Here is a 26,945-nt window from a genome sequence, read left to right as displayed (position 1 = left end):
TGTTTCTCTCTCTCTGGTGAGATTCAAGGTGTTTGGATCTGTGTTCCCCAGGGGAAGTTTTTGGGGGAACAGGGAGTGTGTCAGACACTTAAAAACTGACTGGTGGCAGCTTTACCAGATCTAAACTAGGATTTTAGTTTAGAGGGAAACCAAGGCAGGTCCCCACTTTGGAACCCAACAGCTCTAAGTGGGGGTGAGACCTATGACAAGAAGCAAATCACCACATCAGATTGAAAACAAAAGGTAAAAAGGTAAGTATTTTGAGAAGCTAAGGAACTATCCCTTCATTTAGTATTAAGCCTTGCTGAGAAAACCACCACAAATCAAACTCCCCCCCCCCATTTTAAGTAGTTTTGCCATGATTATTTGGAGGGGGAAAAAAAGCTAGGAAACAAGTCAGACTCAAATGAAAATGTATTTCACTCTTATACATGCTATACATGTCATGCAAGTGAGGTAATCTACAGGTTATACAACGACACCATAATAAAATATAACATCTCAGGTGACATCTGCCAAACACAATATATCAAGCAAAACAAACATGATTAGTTTGTTTTGGTTCTTTATTATTTAGGAAACAACTGTAGGACTAATTTGGAAGACACGATACCATGCTACAGCTTACTGAACAGTCACTAGAAAGGTATTTTGCTGAAATACACCAACATAAAAAGAACGATTGTTATAGGCATGTTTTCTTTATATACTCACACACAGGTTCATTGGCTACTTCAATCTTTAAACAGTTGCTGGCTTTAAAAGCAGAAGAACATGGCTACAATTGAGACCAAGCTACACTGTAAACTTCTCTACATATAAAAGTTTCTACTTTTTTGTTAGTCTCCAAACAGAATTGTAGTGACTTTTTTAAAAGATTTGGACAAAAATGTCCTCCAGGCAGCACAGAATATAGGATAAAAGTTACCATAGTTCACCAAAAGAAATAAAACTAACCAAAATACATCGTATGGCACATAATGTCTACATTTTACATTCTTGATATGAATTTTCCCATATAGATGTTTGTTGAGTACTAAGGAGGCTAATATTGTTATATAGGTGAAAATATTATGTGAGAGAGAGACAGTGTCTCATAGACTTAGTATTTCCGTTGCAATATCTGTATATTGTTTTACCGCTGATTATATTTTTTGTTGAGTCTGTCACAAAATAGACACAAAATAGTTGTCTACATGAATGAAAGCCTGCTGGTATTAATAATTGATCTCAAATAGTTAACTCAACATTTATCTGAACCCCATGACATACTTGCTTAGAACTACTGCAGTTATGGAATACATATTAAAGAACTGTAATGGGTATTATGCCTACATTGTCTACAAGTGTTATATCAAGGGAGTTTTAAAGATTTCAGTGAGAGTCAACCCAAGGCTTTATTAGTACTGTATTAACAAACTGCTTTGTCACTATTGACTTAAAAAAAAAAAAAAAGACAAAATAGTCATGTGTGATGCATTGTAGCAGGGGAATAAATCTAACCCTCCACAGTCTGTACGGAGGCTCCTTTGATTCCAGCAGTTGAATAATTATTTGTTTTCATGCTTCCTCAGTTCTAGTTTTGCAATTATACACCTGCAAAAAAGAGTTGCTGAGAACTCTTCAGTATTGTTCCCCATTTAAAAAAATAGGCACAGAGCTAAAGTACAGTACATTATTTAATTTCAACGCACTGTGGGCAAACCTCATAGTATTTACAAGAAAATGACATCGAGTACTTGTATGATAAAACCGAAGGAAGAATGATTTTAAAATAAAATGCACAGGGTAAAAATCACAGTGAAGTATTCAGATGAAATTTAAATTAAAAAAAAAAGTAGTAAGACCTTTATTAGCAGCTGAAGCCAAAATTCTAAAGCACAATGAATCTTCCCTGAAACCAATCAAGGCTATAGATTCCTGGCATCTACCAAGAACAGCCAGTTATTCAACATACCACTTGGGAAGACAAAGTTATATTCAGCTCTGATTATGTGAAATCCAGTGTTCAAAGACTGCAGAAGCTCTTTCAGATGACAAGCTCATATTTTACTGCCCGCAGCATGACAGGACGTATATCCTCCATAAATACTTCCTCTGTCAATTAAAAACACACCCAAACAGTTTATGTAAGTAAAATAGCTCCAATTTTTATAACTGAGAACTGATTCTCTTGCAATAAAGTACAATGCTACACTAACGTTAAGACTATCAGTATATCATACTGTATGTCACTTAGCTTGCAGACTTTCCAGGAAAAGGCCTGTTACTTAACTGTCTGTACAATGCTGCGTACAGCTACAGTACTCAACCATAATAAATGGCAATCACTACCACATTCCACATTGCTGCATACTTAACTGGTCCTGCTTTTAACTGTTCTCTCTTTGTGATTAAATTGAAATGAGATATAATTAAGGACTATCATAACTAATAGGGAAGGTTGCATAGCTCTTTAAAGAAAAGAGAATACACATCTATATTTTTCATTATACCCTGAGTTTATCATTGAAATGTTTAAGTTAAACAGGTAGATTCAATTGCATTAATGTAACTGATTTGGGTACCAGTGCAGATCAACAAAAAGTCTTAAACATTTTATTAAGTGTTAGGATATAGATATTCAGGCCTGTCTGCAAAGGCCTATACTTTAAGAATTTAGGTGTATTTTTATCACTTAGCTAGTTATAGAGGTATAAAAGAGAGAATCAAAATCACTGTCTCTGTAATGGCCTTCTTTTACTGTGACTATCTGAGGCCTGGTTCTTCGGCTAAGCAGCAAAGGCAGCCATAAGCTGGGAAGTGTATGGTCACATCCTCACATTCCAAACTAGTCACATTGAAATATGGTGCTATTGGGCTGTTAGGAATACAATCCTGTCCTGATATTCATCTCACCTCCAGAGAAAGAGAAGAGCCTAGAAGATGTAAAAGGAAACTTAGTTTGATAGCATCCTGTCTGGCAAGAACTCACTTATCAATAGACACAGCTGGAAAACCCTTATGTCTGTATAGATGTAGTTGTGAAATCCTCACTTCTGTATTGTTTTGTATGTTTATTTGCATGGTCTCTGTCTGGTTCTGTGATTGTTTCCGTCTGCTGTATAATTAATTTTGTTGGGTGTAAGCCAATTAAGGTGGTGGGGTATAATTGGTTAAATAACCATGTTACAGTATGTTAGGATTGGTTAGTTAAATTTCAGTAAGATGATTGGTTAAGGTATAGCTAAGCAAAACTCAGGTTTTACTATATAGTCTGCAGTCAATCAGGAAGTGGGGGGGGCAATGGGAACAGGGACTGGGGATGGGGGAATTGGGATCATGTTTTGCTAAAGGGGGAATGAGAACAGGGGATGGGAACAGGAACAGGGACACAGGCAAGGCTCTGTGGTGTCAGAGCTGGGAAGGGGGACACTGAGGAAGGAAACTGGAATCATGCTTGCTGGAAGTTCACCCCAATAAACATCCAATTGTTTGTACCTTTGGACTTCGGGTATTGTTGCTCTCTGTTCATGTGAGAAGGACCAGGGAAGTGAGAGGGTGAAGGAATAAGCCCCCTAACATCAAATACTGACTACTGTCTGTATAATTCACAAAATAAAGATACTGTCCTCTGCCAGACACACAATTTACATCTTTAGTTCTGAACTATGCAATGAGTTCCTGCATTGATGGCTCAACTGCCAGCATGGAACCAATCTGGATTCCACTCCTAGCTGGACATGAGCTAGCTCCCCACTCCTCCTGGCTGTGGTTAGAAACCAGGAGCAGGGAGAGGTAGGGCATGACAGGGGTTCCCATCAGGGACAAAGTGGGGCCAGTAAAAACTTACGATAGGAAAGCATACTGGTGTGACCCATCTTTCCAACAGCCGAACAAGCTTCCCCTTTCCTCCGTGATGCCGTCCTTACCTATTTACGATCTATAGAGTACCAAGAATGTGCAAGGTGCTTTACAGACTAGTATGAAGACAAAAAACCTACACCAAGAAAGTTGCAATCCAAGCAGTGACTGAAAGGAAACTGCAGGAAGATGAATGGGGAAACTCAAAGAGCAAGGTGAGCAAACGTTGAGGATGAGACATATCTTGCAAGTTCCACACTTTTCCGATTATCTATTTGGGGTTTATTTTCCTTTGTTATATTTTTACATCTTTTCCTTTCACATTTTTGTACTTTGTACTGAGGATTCTCATTCATCTGACTAGTTAATAATTAAACTGCAGAGAGTTCTAAAGTTAATAGGCCTTTTGGAACAGGCTGTGTCGTAAGGAGACCTTGAAGGTAGAGAGGGAGGATGTATGACAAAATGGGTAAGGACAGAGGCTCCCAAGCATACAATGGAGGCTATATGAAAAGAAGACGACAAAATTAGGAGGGAGGAGCACAACATGAAGCAAACAGTTAGCTGTTCTGCTTGGGCACAGCAGAGGGAGCAAGAAAAGATGATGAAAGGAAAGGTGAATTGAAAGGTAAAAGGGAGTGAAGTTGTGCAAGTCCTTGAAGGATAGGAAAAGTAGTTTGAATTTGACACAGGTGGCGAACAAGTTACTCTAAAACCTAGGAAAATGCTCATTCCCCAAGATGTTCAACAGCTGGAGATTAACCTATATTCCAAGGGTTCACAAGGTTTCTCTTGTGTCACTTGATCTCAAAAAATGGAGTAGAAGTGTTCAGATAAAGGAACACTTAAGTGATTGGGGAATTCTATTTTAGTAGATTTCAGGAAGACTAGGATTATTTCATTTGAAAGGGGAAGAGTAAGTAGTATGATAGGGGTATAAAAAAGACTAAAAATGTAGAGAAGGCTGAACATTTACTCCTATTTATCCTTCCCCATAATACAAGAATAAGAGGAAATTAGAAGCGAATTTAGAACTGATAACAGTAAAATCTTTTTACGTTACATTTCATTAATCTGTGAAAGTGTTGGCTGCAGGGTATTCAGACAAAAAGTTTAGCACATATCAGAAAAGGATCAGACTATTGTTTTAAAAGAAGAGTAAGAATAGCATCTGTTACCCTAGTATACTAGCTAGGGTAAAGTTACAAGGACCATCACTTCTCATACCTTACAGTTACAGTTAAGATCTGGAGAGTTCTGCTTTGTTATACATCGGAGCATTCTGAAGGTTTATACCTTGCTCTGAGGGACACTGTTTAACACAGACTGCACACTAAGACAGGATTCAGGACTAAGTGGACCATTCCTCTTTTCCACAATGCCAATTCTTACATTCCTATTTAGTCTACTATCGGAAGATTATGCCAAATTTAAATGTCCAGGAGCCTAACTCTCAACATCCAGTAGTGCGAGCAGCATATTAATCTAAAAAGTGTGCTATCTACACTCCCAATAACTTGTCAGATCTTAGATATTTCTCACAATATTGTACCTTCATCTGTACAACAGTCGTGGGGTTGTCAACAGATGGAGTTAAGTGTATTCTCCTGCCCAGGACTGTTAAATCCATCGATCAAGTTTTTGTTACAATCATCCAGACTAATGTTTTCACTGGATATCTTGGAGTAAGTGGCCTGTCCTGTGAAATCCAAGAGATCTTCAAGAGCCTTGGAATTACTTGTTCCATTTTGGTCCATAGAAACACCGGGAATGAGTTCATTCATGGGTGAAAATTCTGGGATAGATATAAGTTCTTCTTTTGAAACAGGGCTGTATGAAAGACAGAAAGGAAAAAGCAGAATAAAAGTCTTGTAAGCTCTTAGTGTTCATGAAAAGGTTTATGACAGCCCTGAAAGCTGTTCTATTTATCCTCAGAACAGATACAACATGCCTCAGCATTATGTGCCCAACTCATACACAAAGGGGCCAACTTATAGAGGAGAGAAAGTAATTCTGTCTTCATACTCCTTAAACGTTGGCCTTGGTGGTGGCTGCATGGCATCGACACAGTCCAGTACAAACTCATTTCAGAGAGGCTGGATTCCAACTGGTGACCCAGAGGTTAAAAAGGCTGAATATTCCACTCCCTGCGCCCTCAGGTACCTTATATTTACCATTTTTAATTGCATCTTACTAATTCTGCAAAGGTTTACACACATACCTAACTCCATGAACAGCAAGTAGTCACACTGGCTTCAATGCATAAATTTCAGTTAAGCTTGTGGATAAATCTTTGCAGGATCATGGTCTCAAATTGTTAATTTTGCACAGTACAGATTTCAAAGATATATTAGACCATGTGAAAATTGTGAAACCATGTGAAATTTAAAAAGCTAACTTTTACAGAACAAACTAAATGCAGCACAAGGGAATTTAAATTCTACGGTTGCTGGGAACTATAGTTCTGAATTCCTTTATTTTAGTAAAATCTCATATTTAATATTGCATTAATGTAGGTTTTTTAATCAATGGGTCAAATTTGGCCCTATTGCAACTCTAATTACTTCAATAGTTATGCAATGCATCCATTTGTGATGATGTTAGGTTCATTTAATTTTCAGCTTTTTCATGTTATGTTATGTCTGAAGATTATACCAAGATTTTAAACAAGAACCATCTTTTATTAAAATTGCATTTGAAATCTACCCATGCCCTTTTGACTATTTGTTAAAGAAACTGGAGAAAGTAAGCAAAGATTGTAGACATCTGTATATCAATGTTTGGCATAGATATATAATATATTTATAACCTTAAATATAGTGTTCATTCCCCCATAACGTTATAACTAAAAATTAAATGAACCTAACATTGTGATAAATGGATCCACTGTATAATTACTGAAGTAATTAGAGTTGCATCAGGGCTTAATCTGGTCCATTGATTAAAAAAACCTACATTAATGCAATATTACATATGAGATTTTACTAAAATCAAGGAATTCAGGACTATGGTTCTGAGCAATCTTAAAATTTCAATTTCCTTGTTGCACACACTGTACAATAAGAGTCTTTCACCCAAGATCCCATAATGCTTGTTTACTTGCTTACTTCATATTGTTTACTTGTTGCCAAATATTTGTTATATTGACATGAATTAAAAGACTTAAGATTAAAATAATTGAAAATGTGAATGTTGAAACTCTAACCTGCAGCATTATTTGTACAACACAATGACTTATATGCTACTGCTTTATTGTTCTGGTACAAAACACAATCTGATATTTGAATACCCATTTTCACAGCAATACAGCATGTGAACTCTATGGACAATCCAAAATGTTTGGGCACGTTTGTGTGCACTTAGCAAGTGAGAACTATGGAAGAGCTTAATTATTTTGCAGGATATGAGAGTGAGATAAGAGATTGTAATTATCCTTCAATCTGAAAGTGCATTTACTTCTTGAGAGCACACTACTAGTCAGAACATACAAAGAGTAGTTACATAGGAGTCCATATTTGGGGTTGGGCTGTGCAGAGAGATAGATTAACAAATGAAATGAGAGAACTGCATATGTCTTGGTGGGTTGGTTTTGGTTTTCTGAACAGTTACTTAAAAGTTATGTGTTTCATGTGACGTGTACCTCACATCCATAGACTGAACCTCATCTGTTGAATCATCCATGCTGTTAGATTTCCCATCAATGGCATCCAGCTGAATAAGCCCCGTAACTGACTTAAGTCCATTAGAAAATATATCTCGAGAAAGTGTTTCATCAGCAACACATCCTAAGCCTTTACTCTCCTGGCAGGCTGTCAGTCCATTGATTTCTATAAAAGAACCTCATTAGGAAGCAATAGCAGTGTTTATATTTAAAAATCATAAAATTATTTGAGTCACAGAAATTAGAGATGAAAGTGACCCATCATATTATCTTGTCAATCACCCTGTTATTGTAGGACAGTTTGAAAAAGAAACAAGATAATATATTATCTTTTACAACATGCACAGAGAAGCCCTAGAGAAGGGGAAAAAATACAGAATAGTCACACTTCACTATATACCCATTTTTCATTCATCATTTATTTATATATATATATATATATGCTGTTAGCAAACCAAATTAAATGCAAAAGGGACTGTATTTTAAAACAATGTTTAAAAAGCATGTCAAGCTTGGCTGTAGGGGAGAATATTTCTAGAGAATCTACAAAACAGGAACTAGATTACAATGAACAAACAGAAATCTGCAGGCTAGAATAACTTTATATAAATGCTACCTGGGACATGCTGTGGAGTAGAATATTGCCCATCAGGATAGCTGTCTCCTGCTTCTACATTTACCATGCTTTGGTAAACCAAAGATGTTCTATTTTTTTATGTTTAACATATTTACACTTAAATGTATTTGTCCCTTTTCTGAATGAAAACACAGCATCTGTGATCATACAGCACTATCTGAGGTTATGGATTTTTGTTTTCAAGTTATCAAGACTGAATATTGCTCTAAACAAAAATGAAGGGCTTTTACCTGTTTGACTGAGAACAAGAGTTTTTGGTTGCTTTTCCACAGTCAAAGGTGATGGTATCTCCAGTTTGGGTTCTTCCTTCTGTAACCAAATAATGTTTTAACTGCATTAGATGCAAGGCCCTAAGATTCAGGGAACTGACTGGACTCAGAACCTTTAAAAAAAAACTCTGCTGGTTAATAAACAATTGTTCCTAGAATGCTTTTTCTCAGTTACGGTACATTCAAGCACATAAAGCAAAAACTACAAAACACAGAATTTTATCGTTAGGATGCATCTATCGTAGAAGTATTCCCTACACTGCCAGAGTAGTTACTCAGAGTACACATGGTCTTGTGAAATTATCCTCATTTCCCTCTTTGGGATGCAGAGGCACAAGGTGTGCAAGGAAGACATAAAGGGAAGAGCAGAGGCTCAAGTGAATGGTGGTAGGGGAGTGGACGGGATAGGACAGTGCCAGAAGGGGGTCAGAAAGTTGACTGAGATGGATGGGGAAATCCTGCATGGCTGGGAGAATGGAGGTTGAAGAAAGACAAGATGCAAGAGATGTACTTTAAATTAGGCCACAATTTTATTAACGCATTTTGGAAATACCTGGCAAGGATTGTATGGTGCTGGTCATTCTTTCCTTAATAATTCCCCCTATTTGTGAGGGCTGCCAACAGCCCTCTGGACTTCCTGCCTGGCCCCAGCTCATTGCTGGGTCCTCATTGCCCTCCTCTTATATGAAGGTTAAGAATGGGTGGGGATATGAGGTTGTCTCCCTGCTATGCCAGACAGTAGGAGTCCCATTTCCCCAGGAGATGCCTTTCCCATATATCCACTTCCAATTGGTTCATCAGGGAACCAGATCCTCCATGCAATGAGTAACTCCACTGGATACCTACAAAGCTGAGACAACATGAACCTTTGTTCCTGACCTGCCCCACCAGGTCCCTGAGCTGCAGAAAACCCCCACTCCGTCTCAGTCACTCTGGCAGTGAGAGAAATTCCTTCCCAGGCCCCAGCAAAGCAGCTGGTGTAGTGTCCACCACAGACAATAAAACCCAGTCTTACTATGATCCATGGGTGGGAGCTACTGTCCTTGGGAATGAAATATAAATACTAGGGCTGTCAAGTGATTAAAAAAATTAATCGCAATTAATCGCACTGTTAAACAATAATAGAATACCATTTATATAAATATTTTTGAATGTTTCCCACATTTTCAAATATATTGATTTCAATTACAACAGAGAATACAAAGTGTACAGTGCTCACTTCATATTTATTTTTTATTATAAATATTTGCACTGTAAAAATAAAAACTCATATTTTTCAATTCACTTAATACATGTACGGTAGTGCAATCTCTATCGTGAAAGAGGATTTTGTGTTACATAACTGCACTCAAGTTTTACATTGTTTTGTTTCTAAGAGCCTACAAGTCCACTCAGTCCTACTTCCTGTTCAGCCAATCGCTCAGACAAACAAGTTTGTTTACATTTGCAGAAAATAAAGCTGCCCACTTCTTGTTTACAATGTCGTCTGAAAGTGAGAACAGGTGTTCACTGTTGTAGCTAGCGTTGCAAGATATTTACGTGCCAGATGCGCTAAAGATTCACGTCCCTTCATGCTTCAACCATCATTCCAGAGGATCATGCGTCCATGCTGATGATGGGTTCTGCTCATCATCCAATCCAATCATCCAATCCAAAGCAATGCAGACCAATGCATGTTTATTTTCATCATGTGAGTAAGATGCCACCAGCAGAAGGTTGATTTTATTTTTTGGTGGTTCAGGTTTTGTAGTTTCCGCATCGGAGTGTTGCTCTTTTAAGACTTCTGAAAGCATGCTCCACAGCTCATCCCTCTCAGATTTTGGAAGGCACTTCAGACTCTTAAACTTTGGGTCAAGTGCTGTAGCTATCCTTAGAAATCTCTATGGATTTCTCTGGTACCTTCCCTGTGTTTTGTCAAATCTGCAGTGAAAGTGTTCTTAAAATGAACAACATGCTGGGTCATCATCCAAGACTGCTATAACATGAAATATATGACAGAATGCAGGTAAAATACAGAGCAGGAGACATACAATTCTCTCCCAAGGAGTTTAGTCACAAATTTAATTAATGCATTTTTTTTTAACAAGCGTCATCAGCATGGAAGCATGTCCTCTGGAATGGTGGACAAAGCATGAAGGGGCATACAAGCTACAAAAGTGCCACACAAATGTTTGTTCTCACTTTCTGGTGACATTGCAAATAAGCAGTGGGCAGCACTATCTTCCATAGATGTAAACAAACTTGTTTCTCTTAGCAATTCGCTGACCAAGAAGCAGGCCTAAGTGGACTTGTAGGCTCTAAAGTTTTACATTGTTTGTTTTTTTTATTGCAGTTATGTAGCTAAAAAAAAAAATCTACAAGTGTAAGTTGCACTTTCACGATAAAAAGATTGCACTATGGTACTTGTATTAGGTGAAGTGAAAAATACTATTTCTTTTATCATTTTTACAGTGCAAATATTTGTAAGAAAAATAATATAAAGTGAGCACTGTATATTTTGCATCCTTTGTTGTAACTGAAATCTATTGTTTAACAGTGCAATTATAACGGCAATTAATCACAATTAATTTGTTAATCACTATTAATTTTTTGAGTTAATTTTTTGAGTTAATCACATGGGTTAACTGTGATTCAATTGATTAGACTCTGCCTGTTGGTATGCATACTTCCACCTTTTCATGTTCTCTGTATGTATAAATATCTCCTGTCTGTGTGTTCCATTCTATGCATCCGAAGAAGTGAGCTTTAGCTCACGAAAGCTCATGCTACAATAAATTTGTTAGTCTTTAAGGTGCCACAAGTACTCCTGTTTTTTTTTGCGGATACAGACTAACACGGCTGCTACTCTGAAACCTGTGATTAATCGACAGCCCTAATAAATACCTTTGTGACACAGAGGCCCACTGGTGGTTCACTACTCTGTGTCAGCAACTCGTCAGGCCTGACATACTCACTACACTTCTTATACTGTTGTCATGATATATACCCAAAAAGTGGCATGTAATAGATCATTTGAAAACTAGTCACTGGTAACTCATTAATATTCTTGCATGATGTATGCATGGAGTGTGCAGGGCCACCCAGAGGATTCAGGGGGCCTGGGGCAAAGCAATTTCGCGGGGCCCCTTCCATAAAAAAAACTGCAATACTATACAATACTATATTCTCGTGGGGGCCCCTGCGGGGCCCAGCGCAAATTGCCCCACTTGCTCCCCCACCACAGGCGGCCCTAGGAAAAATAAACCTTCCGCATCTCGGCACAAACCCAGTTTTGAGAAAACTTCTTTACAAGGTATCACTGGTTCTCAGCATCAGCTAGTGCTAAAAGGCACTAAAGCTCATTAAAAGGGTTGGACAAATATTTTCCGTCAAAACTTTTTTTGGATCGAAAACTAGGGGTTTTTAAAAAGCAGAAAAAAATCATGAACAATGTCTGCTTTCCTTCAAAATTTGTTGTGTTTTTTTTAATTGAAAAGCTGAAATTAGTCTGTCAAAACCTGACCATGGTTTGGGGTTTCAGAAGTGTGTGGCCAAATATTTGCTGCTTGCTGTGTTTGATTGTTTAAAGAAACAAGAAAAAAATTCCGCTTACAAAATCCAAAACTTTTGAACCACCTCAGCTTGTGACCAAACGCCTGAGCCCATCCAGTCAGAGATTTTTCCAGGATACTCTGCTGGCTTCCTTGACTCATATCTGTCTCCATAACTTTGGGCTCATTTAGCTTAGAACATAAGAATGGCCATACTGGGTCAGACCAAAGGTCCATCCAGCCCAGAATCCTGTCTACTGACAGTGGCAAATGCCAAGTGCCCCAGAGGGTAATGATCAAGTGATCTCTCTCCTGCCATCCATCTCCACCCTCTGACAAACAGAGGCTAGGGACACCATTCCTTACCCATCCTGGCTAATAGTCATTAATTGACTTAACCTCCATGCATTTATCTGTTTCCTAGAGACTGGCTCCATGGGGTCCCTCACAAACTGGAGATGGTTACTGTGGGTTTGTCTTTAGTATAGCTCAGGGGTCGGCAACCTTTCAGAAGCGGTGTGCCAAGTCTTAATTTATTTACTCTAATTTAAGGTTTCGCATGCCAGTAATACATTTTAAAGTTTTTAGAAGGTCTCTTTCTATAAGTCTATAATATATAACTAAACTATTATTGTATGTAAAGTAAATAAGGTTTTTAAAATGTTTAAGAAGCTTCATTTAAAATTAAATTAAAATGCAGAGCCCCCCGGACCGGTGGCCAGGACCCAGGCAGTGAGTGCCACTGAAAATCAGCTTGCGTGCTGCCTTTGGCATGTGTGCCATAGGTTACCTACCCCTGGTATAGCTTATGTACATACTTCACAAACTGAGCATTTGAGCTTGTTCCAGAATCTGGGATGAGCCTATGTTGTGAAAATTGAAATGCTCAAAATAGCACATGCATGTGAATGGACACAGGGTGCTAAAATTAAATTAACCTAGGGGTTCTCAAACGGGGGTCGGGACCCCTCAGGGGGTCACGAGGTTATTACTGGGGGTCATGAGCTGTCAGCCTCCACCTCAAACCCCGCTTTGCCTCCAGCATTTATAATAGTGTTAAATATAAAAAAAGTGTTTTCAATTTATAAGGGGGGGGGTCGCACTCAGAGGTTTGCTATGTGAAAGGGGTCACTAGTATAAAAGTTTGAGAACCACTGAATTAACCCCTTTGAAGCCTCAGGGAATGCAGGGTTGGGAAGGAGGTAGGTGGTGTAGAATATTGCTGTTCTCATGTGATCCTCCCCCAGTGGCTAATTTTAAATGAAGCTACCCTCCCCTGACATGAATCTCCTTATGGCACTGAAATTAAATATAGACTATAATTTGGCATTTGAGAAGTGAAAGGGATGGTAGCCCTAATGGAAAAGCTAACAGCTTGGCTCTTCTGCAAACCTCAAACTGCTGAATGAGCTTTAGGGTAGGGAAGGCTGTGCCTCCCAAACAGCCTGGCTGACCCCCACCCACTTCCTGCCCCCCCGACTGCCCGCCCCCTTCAGAATCCCTGACCCATCCTGGTCCTTGTCCCCTCACCGTCCTCCAGAGACCCCACCCCCCCAACCACCACCCTGGGTCCCCACTCCTGCTCCCTGTCCCCTGACTGCCCCGACCCCTATCCACCCCCCCGCTGAGTCCTGACAGACCCCCAGAATGCCCACAATCCAACCCCCCCATTCCCTGTCCCCTGACTGTCTCCAGGACTCCCTGCCCCTTATCCAACCCCCCCCCGACCCCTTACCCCTGGCTCCCCGCTCACCCGGAGCCTCAGCGCATTGTATCCAGGAGTGTCCCTGAACAGCGGTGCAACAGGGCTCCTGCGGGGCCTGAGCCCCTCCCCGCTCAGAGCCGCGTGGTAAGGGGGCGGAGCTGCAAACTCAGGCCCTGCTGGAGCTCACTGCCCCGCCCCCTTACCACGTGGCTCTGAGCGGGGGGGAGCTCAGCAGCCCCGCCGGAGCCCCACTACGCAGCTGTTCAGGGACGCTCCTGGATGCACTGAGGCTCTGGGTGAGGGGGGAGCCGGGGTCAGGCCGGGGCGGGAGCCTCGGCCGTTCTCGTGGGGACCCCTGCGGAGCCCGGGGCCTGGGCCAAATTGCCCCACTTGCTCCCCCCTCTGGGCGGCCCTGGGAGTGTGTAAAAGAGTTATGGATATGTGCTACAATTATGTTCTCAAAAATGTGTTTGGCAAGCAATGCATAGGCACTGATTGCTGTAGACAAAAGAATGTGCATTTGTTTGTCTGACCCACCTGGTAATCAGGCAGAGACGATGAAGGCACATTTACATAAAAGATTAAAAAAAGCCACCAACCTAGCATGTGGGGGAGATAGCCCCTGGATGGATCTGAACTTCAAATGGTAAGTAACAGAATCAACTGATTGTACAGAGGAAGTTGTCTTTTCTGAAAGCTCATGACACCCTGGTAATTAAGATCATTGTGAAATGTATGTATTAACACTCTATGAGAAACTATGGATACTTAAGGACATTATGCTTTAAAGTCTGTAACCAAAAGCAGGAAAAAACAGGTTTCTCCCAGACAGGAAAGAAGTCAGCTATCTATCTGTCTCCAATGACATTAAGCGAGGTGTGACCAAAAATAATGGAAGCTCCATTTACATACGAATCAGCAGGGGGACAGGAAGAACAGCATGACGTAATCCTGGGTCTGGGGACAAAAGAGTGAGTTTGGGAAGATAATAGAAGGCAAGAGGAAGAAGCCATCATGGCATCCATCACTAGGCAGATACAAGGGGCTAGAACTTTTGCAAGATGACAAAGACGGGTCCTTTAACCAAGAGGGTTGAAGTTTCTGGGAACTGAATATAAGTGAGAAACCTGCTTAGGCAAAGATCTGTCACCTAGGAAGACAAGGGAAACCAGCCCCTTGTACTTCCATGGAAGGTCCTGACAGAGAGAAAGTCAGGCATGGCCGGAAATAAAAAGATTGGTAAGAAATCTACCTCAAACAAAAGCTGTAGCTTTTGAGTTAAGTCTTAGCCACTAGAAAGTGTATTTTTACTTTTGTCTGTAACTCTTTCTATCTTTATTCCTTCTACTTGGTATCATTTCACCTACACCCTTTTGTTAATACCCATGTTTTATTTTTACAAAAAAAACCCAACAACTCAGTGGTATGTTTGAAGGGAAGGGTGTATTTACCCAAATTAAGATAAAAAGCACTAATTTGCTTTTGTCACTTTGAAGGAGCGAATGAACTATATTATTTCTCTGAGTGTTCCAGGAGAAGGCAGGACACTTCAGGGCAGACAGTTTTGGAGAAATTGGGGTCTGGGGGTGTGTTGGGGTCACTTGGCTAGCAATAACCAAGGCTGCTGGAGACCAGTGTGTGGCTGTGGTGAAACAAGCAGGCAGTTGGAGTCAGAGTTGCTGAACCAGGGCTGCTTACCACAGATAGTCAGGGCATGCTGGCAGGTACACAGGGACCCTGGGCAGATCATGGCACAACTCCTTACTGGTGAGGGATTTCACTAAAAAACCTCCCTCCCCAAGGCATCCATGGATTAGTGGCCCACCTGTGCCATTTCCAGTCTTTCCCTGGCTCAAGTGAGGTCCCCCTTCTGCCCCCTCAACCCAAAGGAGGGGACCCCTTAAAGGAGTCACAACCCCCATTTCTTCCCCCTGGCCAGACAAAGCCTCCCCTCATATGCCTAATGTCTGGTAGCTTTTAGAGAAATGTAGAAGGGAGAGAGGATTTTTTTGGGTTTGTCTTTTTAAAGAAAACTAGAGCCTCCTAGGCTAAATAAAGAAACAGCTTCCCTAAAAGAAAATGTTATGAAGTAAAAGTCTGAAGTGAGAGTCAAACACTTTACCTCTGTCCATTGAGTTTTGGTGCATCATCAGGCACCTCTGCTCTGCTGTTAATCCCGTCCCGTGATCAGAATTAACATGGAGGAGCACAAGAGCTCTATGACCGATTAATTCAACATCATCAAAATGTAGGCGGTGCATTGCATGTGACTTTTGCCTAAAGATACCAGTTCTCAGCACTACAGTTATGAACAATATATATGGCTCACCCCCTCCACTGCCTAGGAGAGTAGTACTGACCTCATGGTGCTGCCACAACTATAGTCACTCTTAATTCTTAAAATCTAACAGAAAAATAAGAATAGAGCATTTCTAGTCAAAGCATTTATTCTCCAGGGAGCAATCCTACAGTGTCCCTCCCGCTCCCTGCCACCCACACCCACTGGGGAAATATCCTGGGAGCAGGGTGTGTATGTGTGTGTGGGAGGCACTCTGTTCCATACCTTTACTTCTGGTGTTTCACTCTTTCTTGTTCTCTTCATTATTTCATCTATTCGCTAGAAAGCAATGTAAATCAATCACATCAGAAGGTTACAAGGCAGACATACTATGAATTTGGGATAGAGGGCTCATGGGATTGGTAATGGGCAGCAGGGAAGGTTGATTTAACTCGGGTGTCACAAACTGATCTCTGCCTCTGCCCTCCCTAGAAAGGAAGAAGACGGAAGGTAGATCTACACTGCAATAAAAGACCCGCAGCATGGCTGTGGCTGGTTGGGTCAGCTGAATTGGATTTACAGGGCTAAAAATGGCAGTGTAGATGTTTGAGCTCAGGCAGGAGCCCAGTGGGGTGGGTCTCAGAGGATGAGCTCCAGCCTGCAGCTCAAGCCCTGTGAGCCCAAGTCAATTCATCCAGGTTCTGAGACTTGGTGCCGTGGGTTTTTTATTGCAGTGTAGATGTACCCAGAGAAGAAGAGGGGAAGAGGAGAAGGGAGCTCTCTTTGCAATCACAATTCCAACAAACTGAATTTCTCACCAGGTGCAAATTAGTAGATAAAAAATAAATAAAAAGGTTTGTGATTATGAGCCCCCTGTGCCAACTTCCTGAACAGAAAGTTTGTCAGCTGAACACTAATTGCTCAAGTCACCAACTACTGCATCTTCAGACCACAAAGTCAGCAGCAGTCCTCTAGAATTGCAATCCATTTGCTATTTAAAATTAAACACTTTTATATAGTTGTACCAATTTTGTTTATTGGGGGGGTAGGGAGGGGAATAAAACATGTGAAGTTACTCCTGTTAGAAATGTGTCAGATACAGCTGTAAAATCCTTCTTTTTTGCTTGTTAATTCATCAAATGCATTATGAGTTATATACTTAAAGTAAACTATTTTAGATTTAAAGACATCACTTCTAGTTCTTGTGTTCCAATGTACAAGTGGTTGACCCTACTAATGACCCTCCACCCTCCAAGACTAATAATGTGGAATGAAACTGGAAGAAAACACACAAAAGGGAAGGCTTTTATAACAACTTTCCAGGCATCTCTTAACTAAGCTAAAGACAAAGATTTCTACAAATCTGGGGGAAATTCTGTCCCGCCACCTACAGGCATGCAGTGTGACTACGCACTATGTGGATGCTTTGCAGGGTGTGGGTATGGAGTTACATAGAACCACCAGCCATTTCCCTACTTGAGGGAAACAACTTCAGTAGTGGCCATAGAGTGGCTTTGCTGTTGCTTCTCCATCACCTCAGAGTAGGGTGGGAGGAGAATGCTTTTTCCAACTAGATAACATACTATTTTTTCTGCAGAATACACTTTCTCAATTAAAAACTGCATATTTATTTAAAGTAAACACACCCCTATTATTGTTTTTAACTTTCTGTGTCTTATAAGTTTGAGTGGGAACCATCACTCTGCTTGTATGTTATACCCTCTTCTCCTACTCTCTGTCTTGTCCATTTAAATTGTAAGCTCCTCAGGGCAGGGATAGTCCAATACTGTGTTTGTACAGTGCCTAGAACATGGGGCCACATTCTAAGTGGGACCCTAGGAACCGCCTTAATAATTATGAATTAAAAATAATAATAAAACAACTAATAAGTTTGTTACAAACTCTGAGGTACATGTTTCTCCAGGTTAGAAACTAGCTAATATGGATTAGGTTTACAAAAAAAACCAAAAAACCACCCTTGAACTCTGCCTACTCAACTGAATATTTGTTTTGGATATTTTTGGGCAGGTTTCTGGATTTATGCATTTAAAATAACAAAGGTATTAGTTCTTTTAAATTGGAGATGAACACCTACCTTCTTTCTTTCAAGTCTTTCTTGCTCAATCTGCTGCATGATTTGTTCCCTTTCCAGCCGCATGTGTTCAGCTGCCTCTCGGGCCTTTGCTTCAGCTTCTTCTCTCTAATTAAAATGTGTAAGCTAAGGTAGAGCTGTTATTTATTTTAGACAAATTATCAGATTCTATAAAATCTTGCATAGGCTGCCAGGTATCTATTATCGGCCTAACTCTGTCAGCAAGCATCTTACAAAAGAGAAAGAGTAAGAGTTTTCAGTTTCATTAGACTGCATGTCCCATTTTAAAAGGGATCACTGAAGATTACATTTTATCTAGATTACATTTTATCTTCACTGCAGTGTCCCTCTGCTTTCCACTTGATCTAAGAAGCAATGGACTCTAAGTTAAGTGCTCTTCAACAACTTTTCCACACTAGTAGTTTTTTATAACGTTCATAAATAAAGATGGGGTTTGCTGAGCACACCAAGTTTCCAGTGATTCAACATCTGAAAATCAGGTCCATTGCCTGTAGGCAGATAGTATTTTAGAATTTTGCTCTTTTAACAGGAGTTCTTGCAAGAGATATCTTGTACTATACCTGTTTTTCAAGCTTGGCCTGCAGTTCTTTTTCTTGCTTTTCCTTTAGCATTTTTTCTTCCTCAGCTCTCCTTCTGGCATCCTCTTCTGCTTTTCTCCGAGACTCTTCCTCTTCACGCCTTCTTTCCTCCTCTCTCTTATGAGCTTCTTCTTCTAGGCGAATTCTTTCTTCTTCTGCCTTTCTTTTCAGCTCCTCTCTCTCTAGCCTTCAAAAACACAGCAGCACATTTAAAAATGCAGCACATGTTGCACTTTGTTTAACACAGAACTCAAAGGCGCACAGAGTGCATGCACTGTATGTACAGAATGTATTTTGGCTGCGAATATATGCTTCTGGATACATTTGTATGGAATGGGCTCTGACACAATGGAGGGATTGGCCACACCTCCATAATTCAAGTTGCAACCAGGCTTCCATTCTAAGCTTTATTTTCACCCCATCTAATGTTTTGCAGGAATAACATTTCCGTTTGAACACTGATGTGACTAAAGTGGGACAGAACAAGAAATGTGTTTGTAACTTCAACTACAGTATGTAGAACTAACATTTTTCAAGCTTTGAGTAGTTAAAAGGACCCTTATTCCCACTTTTGCCTTATGATAATTTCACCTCACTCCAGTCCATCTGAGGAATGAAGTTATTTTTGAACATGCAAATGCCCTCCCTTGGTGAAAATAGTGAGAGACAGTCCCAGAAGGAAGGGAAAGCACATATCTGATAATGCCTCCTTCATAAGCTCGTTAAGCTCTGTGTTTGCAAAGCTGTGGGTCTGATAGGTCCCATTTTGGGATCAGGAAAGAATTTTTCCCATTGGGCCAAACTGACTGAGGCCCAGTGGTTCAAATCTTTTCACCCTCCTCACAGCATCATGGAGTTAGATTAAAAGAAATAGGGTGTGGAATTTTAATATTAGCAATTTATAGGAACTGGTAGTTTGTCACAATTTGCTGCTGGTGTCCAGTGTGGCAAAAGTCTAAAAGAGCCAGCTTCCTGAAGTAAGAGAAAACTGGGATTTTGCTGGTGGCCCTTGTATCTCTGGGAAAAGGGGAGACCTAAAATCTTTGCAGACCAAACCTTTGGTATCGTCTAATCCCCTCGGGGGGCAGAGGGTGAGATTCAGAAGTGGGCTATGTCGTAGGGGTAGGCTGAGCAGGTTCTCTCCCCAGTTATTGATTATATGATGTGAGACCTGCAACTAAATGTGTGGTATGAGAGAGACCAGGTGGGTGGGACACACATAATGCCCTTCCCCAGTGTTAAGTCAATAAAGTTGTGGCCTGCTGCTTAAACCCATCCCTGTCTCTGTTCTAATTCACTTGTGTGCCCTGCTCAATTCATGAGTGCATGTGTCCAGAAACAATACCTCATGACACGGAGAGTTAAGGGGGTCAGGAGTACAGAAACTCATGTCTATTAGCTCCACAGAGCAGGTGGAAGTAAGGGTAAAACTCCTATCTTTTGAATTGCTTAAAGTTTCGTACTTAAAAAAAAACAGCCAAGTTTAGAGCCTCAGCATTTCAAATTTTACACACATAAAGCTTGACACGCTTAACAGGAGAGACTGCACACTACTTTGCATCTGTACGCCTAAGACCTTAAGGAGGTCAGGATAGTTGGGAGATAACCCTTTCATGCAGTGCTAAGCCTCTCATGGTCCTTGGGCTACCTGGCTGTCCATGGAGCTTTCTGTCCCCAGTGCAATTTTAGCCTGGCAGCCTAGGGACCATGGGGTGCTTAACAGCTCAGTAAGGAAGCAGGAGGTAGGAGCAGACTGCATGGTAGTTGATCTGTAAATAAATAAATCAATTCAGGCTAGAATGAGCTGAGAGCACTGCAGTATCTTCATATTCCCTTAGCCACAGGGAAAGCAAGGTGAGGGAAAGGATCTAGTACTGCACTGTGATATGTGACAGTGACTCCTTCTATCAACTGTAAAGGAGCAATGACAAGCTCTGAATTAAATTCCATTCAGTCCTCCAGGGACAGAAGGATAGACATTTTAGATGTGTGGGAGCGCAAAGTGGGGAAAGAGCGAAAAGCCTCCGGCCTTCTACAGGGATAAAAACACACGTTTCTATTACACTCGATATAAAAAGACTTGAGTAATTAGTTATTTGAGTTAAATTTTTAAAAACATGAGGGCCTAAGCTTAGGCTCCTGAGTAGCTGGCTTGATTTTCAAAAGTTCTGAGCTCCCATAATAGATCTACTCTTAGGGATTCTCTCTATTATTATGTGTTTGTGTAACCCACACACCTCCTGGGTGTGATGTTCTGTGCCATCTTGGGGGAGGAGGAGAAGAGAGAGAGAGAGACTGACTCTGCTCTATAGCCTTAGCTCTGAGACAGTTGGCTTCTAGCTCATTAAGTAGAGGCTCATGCACTAAGCTCCAAGGGTCCCAGTTTGATCTCATCCACTGATGACCAGGGTCTGTCAGCATTACATTTGTACAGTACTTTTTTTTATAATGGGCCACTGACCTTAGATTTCTGGGTGCTAATGACTACCACCACTATTTTCTTTTTGGTTTTTTTAATGACAGCAAGTACCTTTCCTGCTCTTCTCTCTCCTGTCTCTCCTGTTCTTCTTGTTCTTTCTGCAGACGAGCTTGCCGTCTCTTCTCTGCCAGAATTTTTGTAGCTTCTTCTGCATCAGTAGTTCCTGCTGTGAGCTTCCCTGGTGGAGCATTGTGATTAGAATATTAGTCAGGAAATGAAAAAAGGAAGCACAGCACATACATATATATACTTTGTAACATGTATTCAATAAGCATGTTATCTTTTCACAGTAGCCTACTGTTTCCCATCCCCCTTATCCACCTCACCAGTACTTTTTTACATCCCTCATGCACTGGAAACTTCTTAGGGCAGGGTCTTTATTTTGTGTCTGTCTATAAAGTACCAGGCACTTTAAAGCAGCTGACACAGCCACAGAAATAAGATTAATATAAAAGTAACGTCATTGTGTGATGAAGTATTTTAGATCACAACTGCTGTAGAGATTTAGCTGCATCTTAAAAGAAAGAAGTAGACAATATTTTCAAGTGGCATCTACTGTCTAGCTAAATGGACCCTGATCCTGCTCAGATAGAGCCCAGCACTTCAGGAAAGTACCAGACAGAATAACGTTAAGTTCTGAAAACTTGGCTTAAGTGTAAGGAGTATTCAAGGAGCTCATTTTTCTAAGGACTGTTGACTTCAAATGATTAGTACAGCTGAAGCTGAAGCACCTTGTTAGCATGAAAAACAAAAATGGAAAAAAATAAGGGGGTTTTAACTGATCATTTTGATACAAAGAGGATAGCAAAGAAAAAAAGTTTTAATCCAAAACTGGCAAGATTTAAAAAAAGAACCCTATGCCTAGGCTCCTAAATCCATACTTAGGCATCTAAATAAGTGACTTGGTTTTTAAAACCGTGCATCCTTCTGCTTCCATTGATGAAAATGACTAACTTCAGAACTTCAGGCTCTTATTTTTGAAAACCTTGGTCCATGAGATGCATTGATGGGAATCCTTAGTTTGGCTACCTCATGTTGCATTTTTTTAATTAAGAATTTATCCACATCACCACAATGGAAATTATATAACTAGTGATTTCAATAGATACTGCAAACTTCAGATTTACAAGTAGCTTTAGGAAAAGAAAGAAATGCCCTTGTTTAAAAGCATTGTGTACCTGCAGCGGCTTTAGATATATCCTTGCCACAAAACCCACCTTCACTGCTTTCAGTCTTTCCTACAGAAGGCACATGTTTCTCAGCAACTGCTTGGCCCACAATCTCCTCAGTGGAAGATAGCTGGGGTTTGTGGCTAGTGGTGTTCTCTTTCTCCTTGTCTGCTTTCTTTTTAGGAGTCTCCTGGCTGAGATTAGAGGTGACACGGTGCTTCACAGGAGATGCAGGATATTGTTTAACATTTTTAGGAGACTGTGGATACGTCTTTGTAACTGTCCTGGGGTTGGGGTTGGGGGGTGGAAGAGAGGGAGAGAAAAGTCACACACACCATAAATTGTATGTGATTTAGTATGAAGTTCTATCTTAACAGATATTTGCTACTCCTTTCTTGTAGGTTTTGACACAGTATCTCAGACTATCAAAGAAATGAAATGCTAGTGATAGGGAGAGTGTGCTTATATATCTAGAAGAGTATTAACTTACTGGCTTGAATTTATTATATATACATACGTACATCCCCCACCCCACCCACATCACTACCCTTTAGGAGATGGAATGTCAGACCTGGGTTGTGTGGTTATCAGCTCCTCTACTGGCTGAACCAGTGGAGCTCCTTGTTTAAATCATGTAGCAGAGGACTGTGTTTAAGCGAAATGCATTATTTTGTTTTTATCCATCCATCCCATTATTAAGTCAGCTGTTGCCATAGCATTTAAGTGCTGATGCCACTTGTATGAAGTTAAGACAACTACTATGTCTGTATGTCAACTTCCATGGTGTAGACAGAGAAGCGGTGTACTTATGGAGCTTTGCCCCTAAGGCAGTACCGGATTTACCATGGTGCCATTTACCATGGGACCCACGGTCCAAAGGGGCCCCGGCCTGGCCCGACCGCTCTTCTCCCCCCCACTCCCGCGGGGGCAGAAGCTTGATGCTGCCGGCTCCTAGGGCTCCTGCTGAAGCAGGCCAGGCTCTGCCGGCAGCCAAGCTCCTTCCCCACCTCTTTCCCCAGCTTGCTACCCCTCTCCCTGCCGCCGATTAGCTGTTTGCTGGCAGGGGACAGTCCCGATATTTGGGGTTTTTTCTTATATAGGCACCTATTACCCCCCACCCCGTCCCGATTTTTCACACTTGCTGTCTGGTCACCCTAGCTGGAAGAGAACCTGTCCTGCTGCTGCGGGAGGAGGGGCAGCTCAGTGCAGAGAGAGATGAAAAGAATGGGCTAGAACCAGGTAGGTACCTGCTCTATGTGTGGGCGGGGGGGGGGATCCTGTTTACCCCCTCCCCAAACCTGCTATACTTGCAGTTTACCCCTGGCCCCTCCCTTGCTCCAGGGACCAACTCTAGCTCCTGCCCCACTGTGCTTTTGCCCCCAACCCCTTTTACAATCATTCCCCAGAGGGGCCGACAAATACATTTGGCGCCAGGCCCACAAGAAGTTAATCTGGCCCTGCCCATAGGCTGAAGTAATGGAATCCTTCCTTTGCTACAAATACACTGGAACTGCTCAAACACAGAGACCCATATCAGGTACTAGAGGACTCTCTGTGAGTATTCAAGTTTGCTTGCAGAAAGTTCTGATTTACAGGGCTAAGAACACACCTAGTACACAGTAGGAAAGCCACATAGTGTCATGCCCTAGCCAAAATACTGACTTTTCCTCAATTGCAATTTCATATCAAATCTGGGTATTTGCCCATATATAACCTGAGTGCACATAATGGTCCATCTTAGTGTTTACAAAGCCAGAAGACAATAATTTTCCAGAAAATTCACGAGCAAAGTTTTGGCTAAATTATATGCGCTAATATGATTAGATGTCTGCCTCAACAACCATTATATCTTTTCAATAGTATCTTATTTTTTGAAAAAATAACTGTACATTAAGGTAAAGCAAGACCACTTATTGCATGTCTAAAGATTTACATGGAGTAGACCAGGTTTGATCCAGATCACTCATTAAGTGCTTTGATCAGCATCATACCTATGATAAACTGGACACTGAAAACTCAGGTATTCAAACTTTTTTTGTTGCACTGTGTAAGCAGTAGCAATGGTGCTGATAAAGTATTTTGGGTAAGCGCATGCTGTAGATCCATAGATAGCTTATTATCATAACACTCTGTCCAAGGTGTGCTTTTTATGCTATGTCCTTAAAATATGCACATATTAAAGAACAGAGATTAACAGAGGAAACAGAAATGGGTAAGAGGAAACTATTTGTTATTTATAAAGCTTCAATACTTTAAATACTTGTAAAGTTGACAAAAAATCCTGTGGAGGCTATGCAATTATGATACTATTTTAATTACATAATCAAAATTTTCACATAACATAATATAATATACAATTTTCTGTACCATAGTATAATGTTTTCTATAACCTTAGAAACCTCAGGGAGCTACCACACATAGCAAATTTCAACGAGTTATGAATGACTGAAAATAAATGGGTTAAATGGAAACCTTTATGCAAATGTATCTGCAGCTTGAGGTGACCGGCAGACACTACTATAAGAATAGGATCTTGAACTGCACTAGCCAAGATAGAAGGTTTTAGGGGTTATCATCTCCATGTCTCAGGTCATAAATTGATCACCAGGAAAAGTTTCTTTCCCTCACATTGTTTTGCACAATTAGTTGCATTATTGTCATTTTGAACAGGCCTCTCTGAGACCCAAATTAGCTAGTCTGGAGCTGTGCGATCCAGGGAAGGAGAGGAGCTGCAGGGAGACTGGACAGCAGTGCTGAGGCAATACAGCAGTGTGGAGACAAAAAGCCATTATGCCAATGCCCCAGGGGTCTCTCAGATTCCCCAAGATCCATGCATTTGGGGATGGACAGCCCTGAGCCCCCAAAGAAAGGCTCAGAAGGAAACTGTTCTCACTGAGTTTCTATTCCCCTGTATGGATTACTCATACTTAAGGGAATACTGGACCCTCAGAATACAAGAGTTGTTTTTCTTTTTGAGAGAGAGAGAGAGAGAGAGGTAGGCAACATTGATACGTGGAAATAACTTGCTTAACTAGTTAAAGCTCTGGGAAGATCAGTACAATGCAGTTTCGGAATACCACGCCTTCCCCTCCTATACAAATTACAGTCCAGATTTTGCATCATCATCTTGAACATAGCAAAGAATTCAACAGACATCACTAGGTTAGACTAACTTTTCAATATGAGGAGGGACAGATTTCTCTATCTTCTCAACTAGCCCGTTAGTATATAGGAAAAATTTTCTGCTGGTCAAAGCATGGCATCTCCTCTAGTCTGTCTGTAGAAACATGTCTGGAGAAGGATGGAGTAAGAAAGAGAATCTAGAAGAGACTTATTGGCCCCTCCTCTCCTACAAACTCATGGAGTCAGAAGGCCGAAGGCATGGGGAGGATTCTCCGGGGATCAGAGGAAATGGGAAGCCTGTGCAGACAGTGCCTCCTCGTGCACATCCACTGCTAGGATCTGTGGGCACAGTCTCCTGTTCTTGGAACAGGTGAGCATGGGAGCATTAGCTTGTGCTTTTCTACTTCTCAATTCTGTTCCCTCTCAAGTCTCTTAGTTTAATTAGTCAAGGAAGGATTGTCTTATTGAAAGACTTGGCAAGTTGATAGAAAGTTACAAAGAGCAAAGTCCTTTTTTGTAACCTTTGCTTTACTTTAGAAGTAAACTATCAAACATCTTTGAAGACTCTACTTAGTATTTAATGAAGAGAAATAAACACTCCATATAAATTTTTGCCTGACTCAACCTTTAAGGTTCTCCTGATCAACTCCATAAATACAAAGTAAATTTGAAATTAGGCAATTTTACCTTCAAGATTCTCTGTTGGATTACTATTGTATATTTACAATTACTATATTTAGAAAATGCATCCAGAAATAGGTGAGGAATTTACAGTTAACCCTAAGTGAACCCCACCATAAGCAGCAGCAATTAAAAGATATGCACGTTGCCATCTCTCCTTCCGACCTATCCTACCGAGCCATTCATTTGACAAACAAAGGAAATGTGCACAAGAACTTGGCATTGCAGAATGGTGTACAGGGCTATGCAGTCTTGCAAAATCTGCAATCTACTACATACAAACAGAATGAAATGACAAAGTTTCTAAGTACTATGGTTCTGTTCATACAAATTTGCATTTAAAACCCTGGGCCCAAATTTTTGCATGCAAAACCAGAACCTACCCAATTTTTTATGAACAAATTTGTCTTTTGCACGCACAAGTGACTGCACACACATTGAAGTCTCTTTGAAAATTTATTTCTCAGTGAGTAATTATATATGAATGCAATTGGACTTCCCCTCCCAGACTCTTCCTTTTCCACTGTAAATAATTGTACTATTTTCACCACATTCTCCAGTATTGCAATCTTGGTGTCATGTGACGCCAATCTCTTCCCCCTCCACATATTGCCTGATAATTAATCCTGCAGTTTGATTTATAATACCTATAAAATAATGATGTTAATACCTATAAAATGCTCCTCTTCATTCTAATTGAAAAGGCTGTTAAGTAAACTAAGTAATCCTTTAGCAGTGACAAAAGAAAGCCAAGCATAGACAAAGTCATCTACCACTTTGACTACTACAACCTCCCCTTCATGGCATTCTGCTCCAGCCTATCCATACACTGAAAAAGTCATGGGTTCTGCTACTTTAGCAGTGTCATGTGCCTTTTGG

The 26,945-nt window shown here is 40.7% G+C and overlaps 1 protein-coding gene across 3 annotated transcripts in view; it reads right to left on the bottom strand.

The window, feature by feature from the left end:
- Positions 1–396: 396 nt before the first annotated feature.
- The window catches only part of MAP7D2 (MAP7 domain containing 2), a 147,879-nt gene continuing 121,330 nt past the window's right edge, over positions 397–26,945 (bottom strand). For all 3 annotated transcript variants that reach the window (XM_045013711.1, XM_045013623.1, XM_045013793.1), the window contains 9 exons: positions 22,311–22,546; positions 21,145–21,271; positions 18,597–18,801; positions 18,019–18,123; positions 16,209–16,262; positions 8,372–8,450; positions 7,484–7,670; positions 5,396–5,673; positions 397–2,097 (listed from right to left, as the gene is read on the bottom strand). In XM_045013711.1, the coding sequence (XP_044869646.1) occupies positions 5,424–5,673; positions 7,484–7,670; positions 8,372–8,450; positions 16,209–16,262; positions 18,019–18,123; positions 18,597–18,801; positions 21,145–21,271; positions 22,311–22,546 (1,243 nt within the window). In that variant the 3' untranslated portion in view covers positions 397–2,097; positions 5,396–5,423. The remainder of the gene's footprint in view (positions 2,098–5,395; positions 5,674–7,483; positions 7,671–8,371; positions 8,451–16,208; positions 16,263–18,018; positions 18,124–18,596; positions 18,802–21,144; positions 21,272–22,310; positions 22,547–26,945) is intronic.

This window comes from Mauremys mutica, chromosome 1, assembly GCF_020497125.1.
Source record: "Mauremys mutica isolate MM-2020 ecotype Southern chromosome 1, ASM2049712v1, whole genome shotgun sequence".
In the NCBI taxonomy this organism is placed as follows: Eukaryota; Metazoa; Chordata; order Testudines; family Geoemydidae; genus Mauremys; species Mauremys mutica.
The sequence above is the reverse complement of the archived record's forward strand: the minus strand, read 5'-3'. Positions and strand labels throughout refer to the sequence as shown.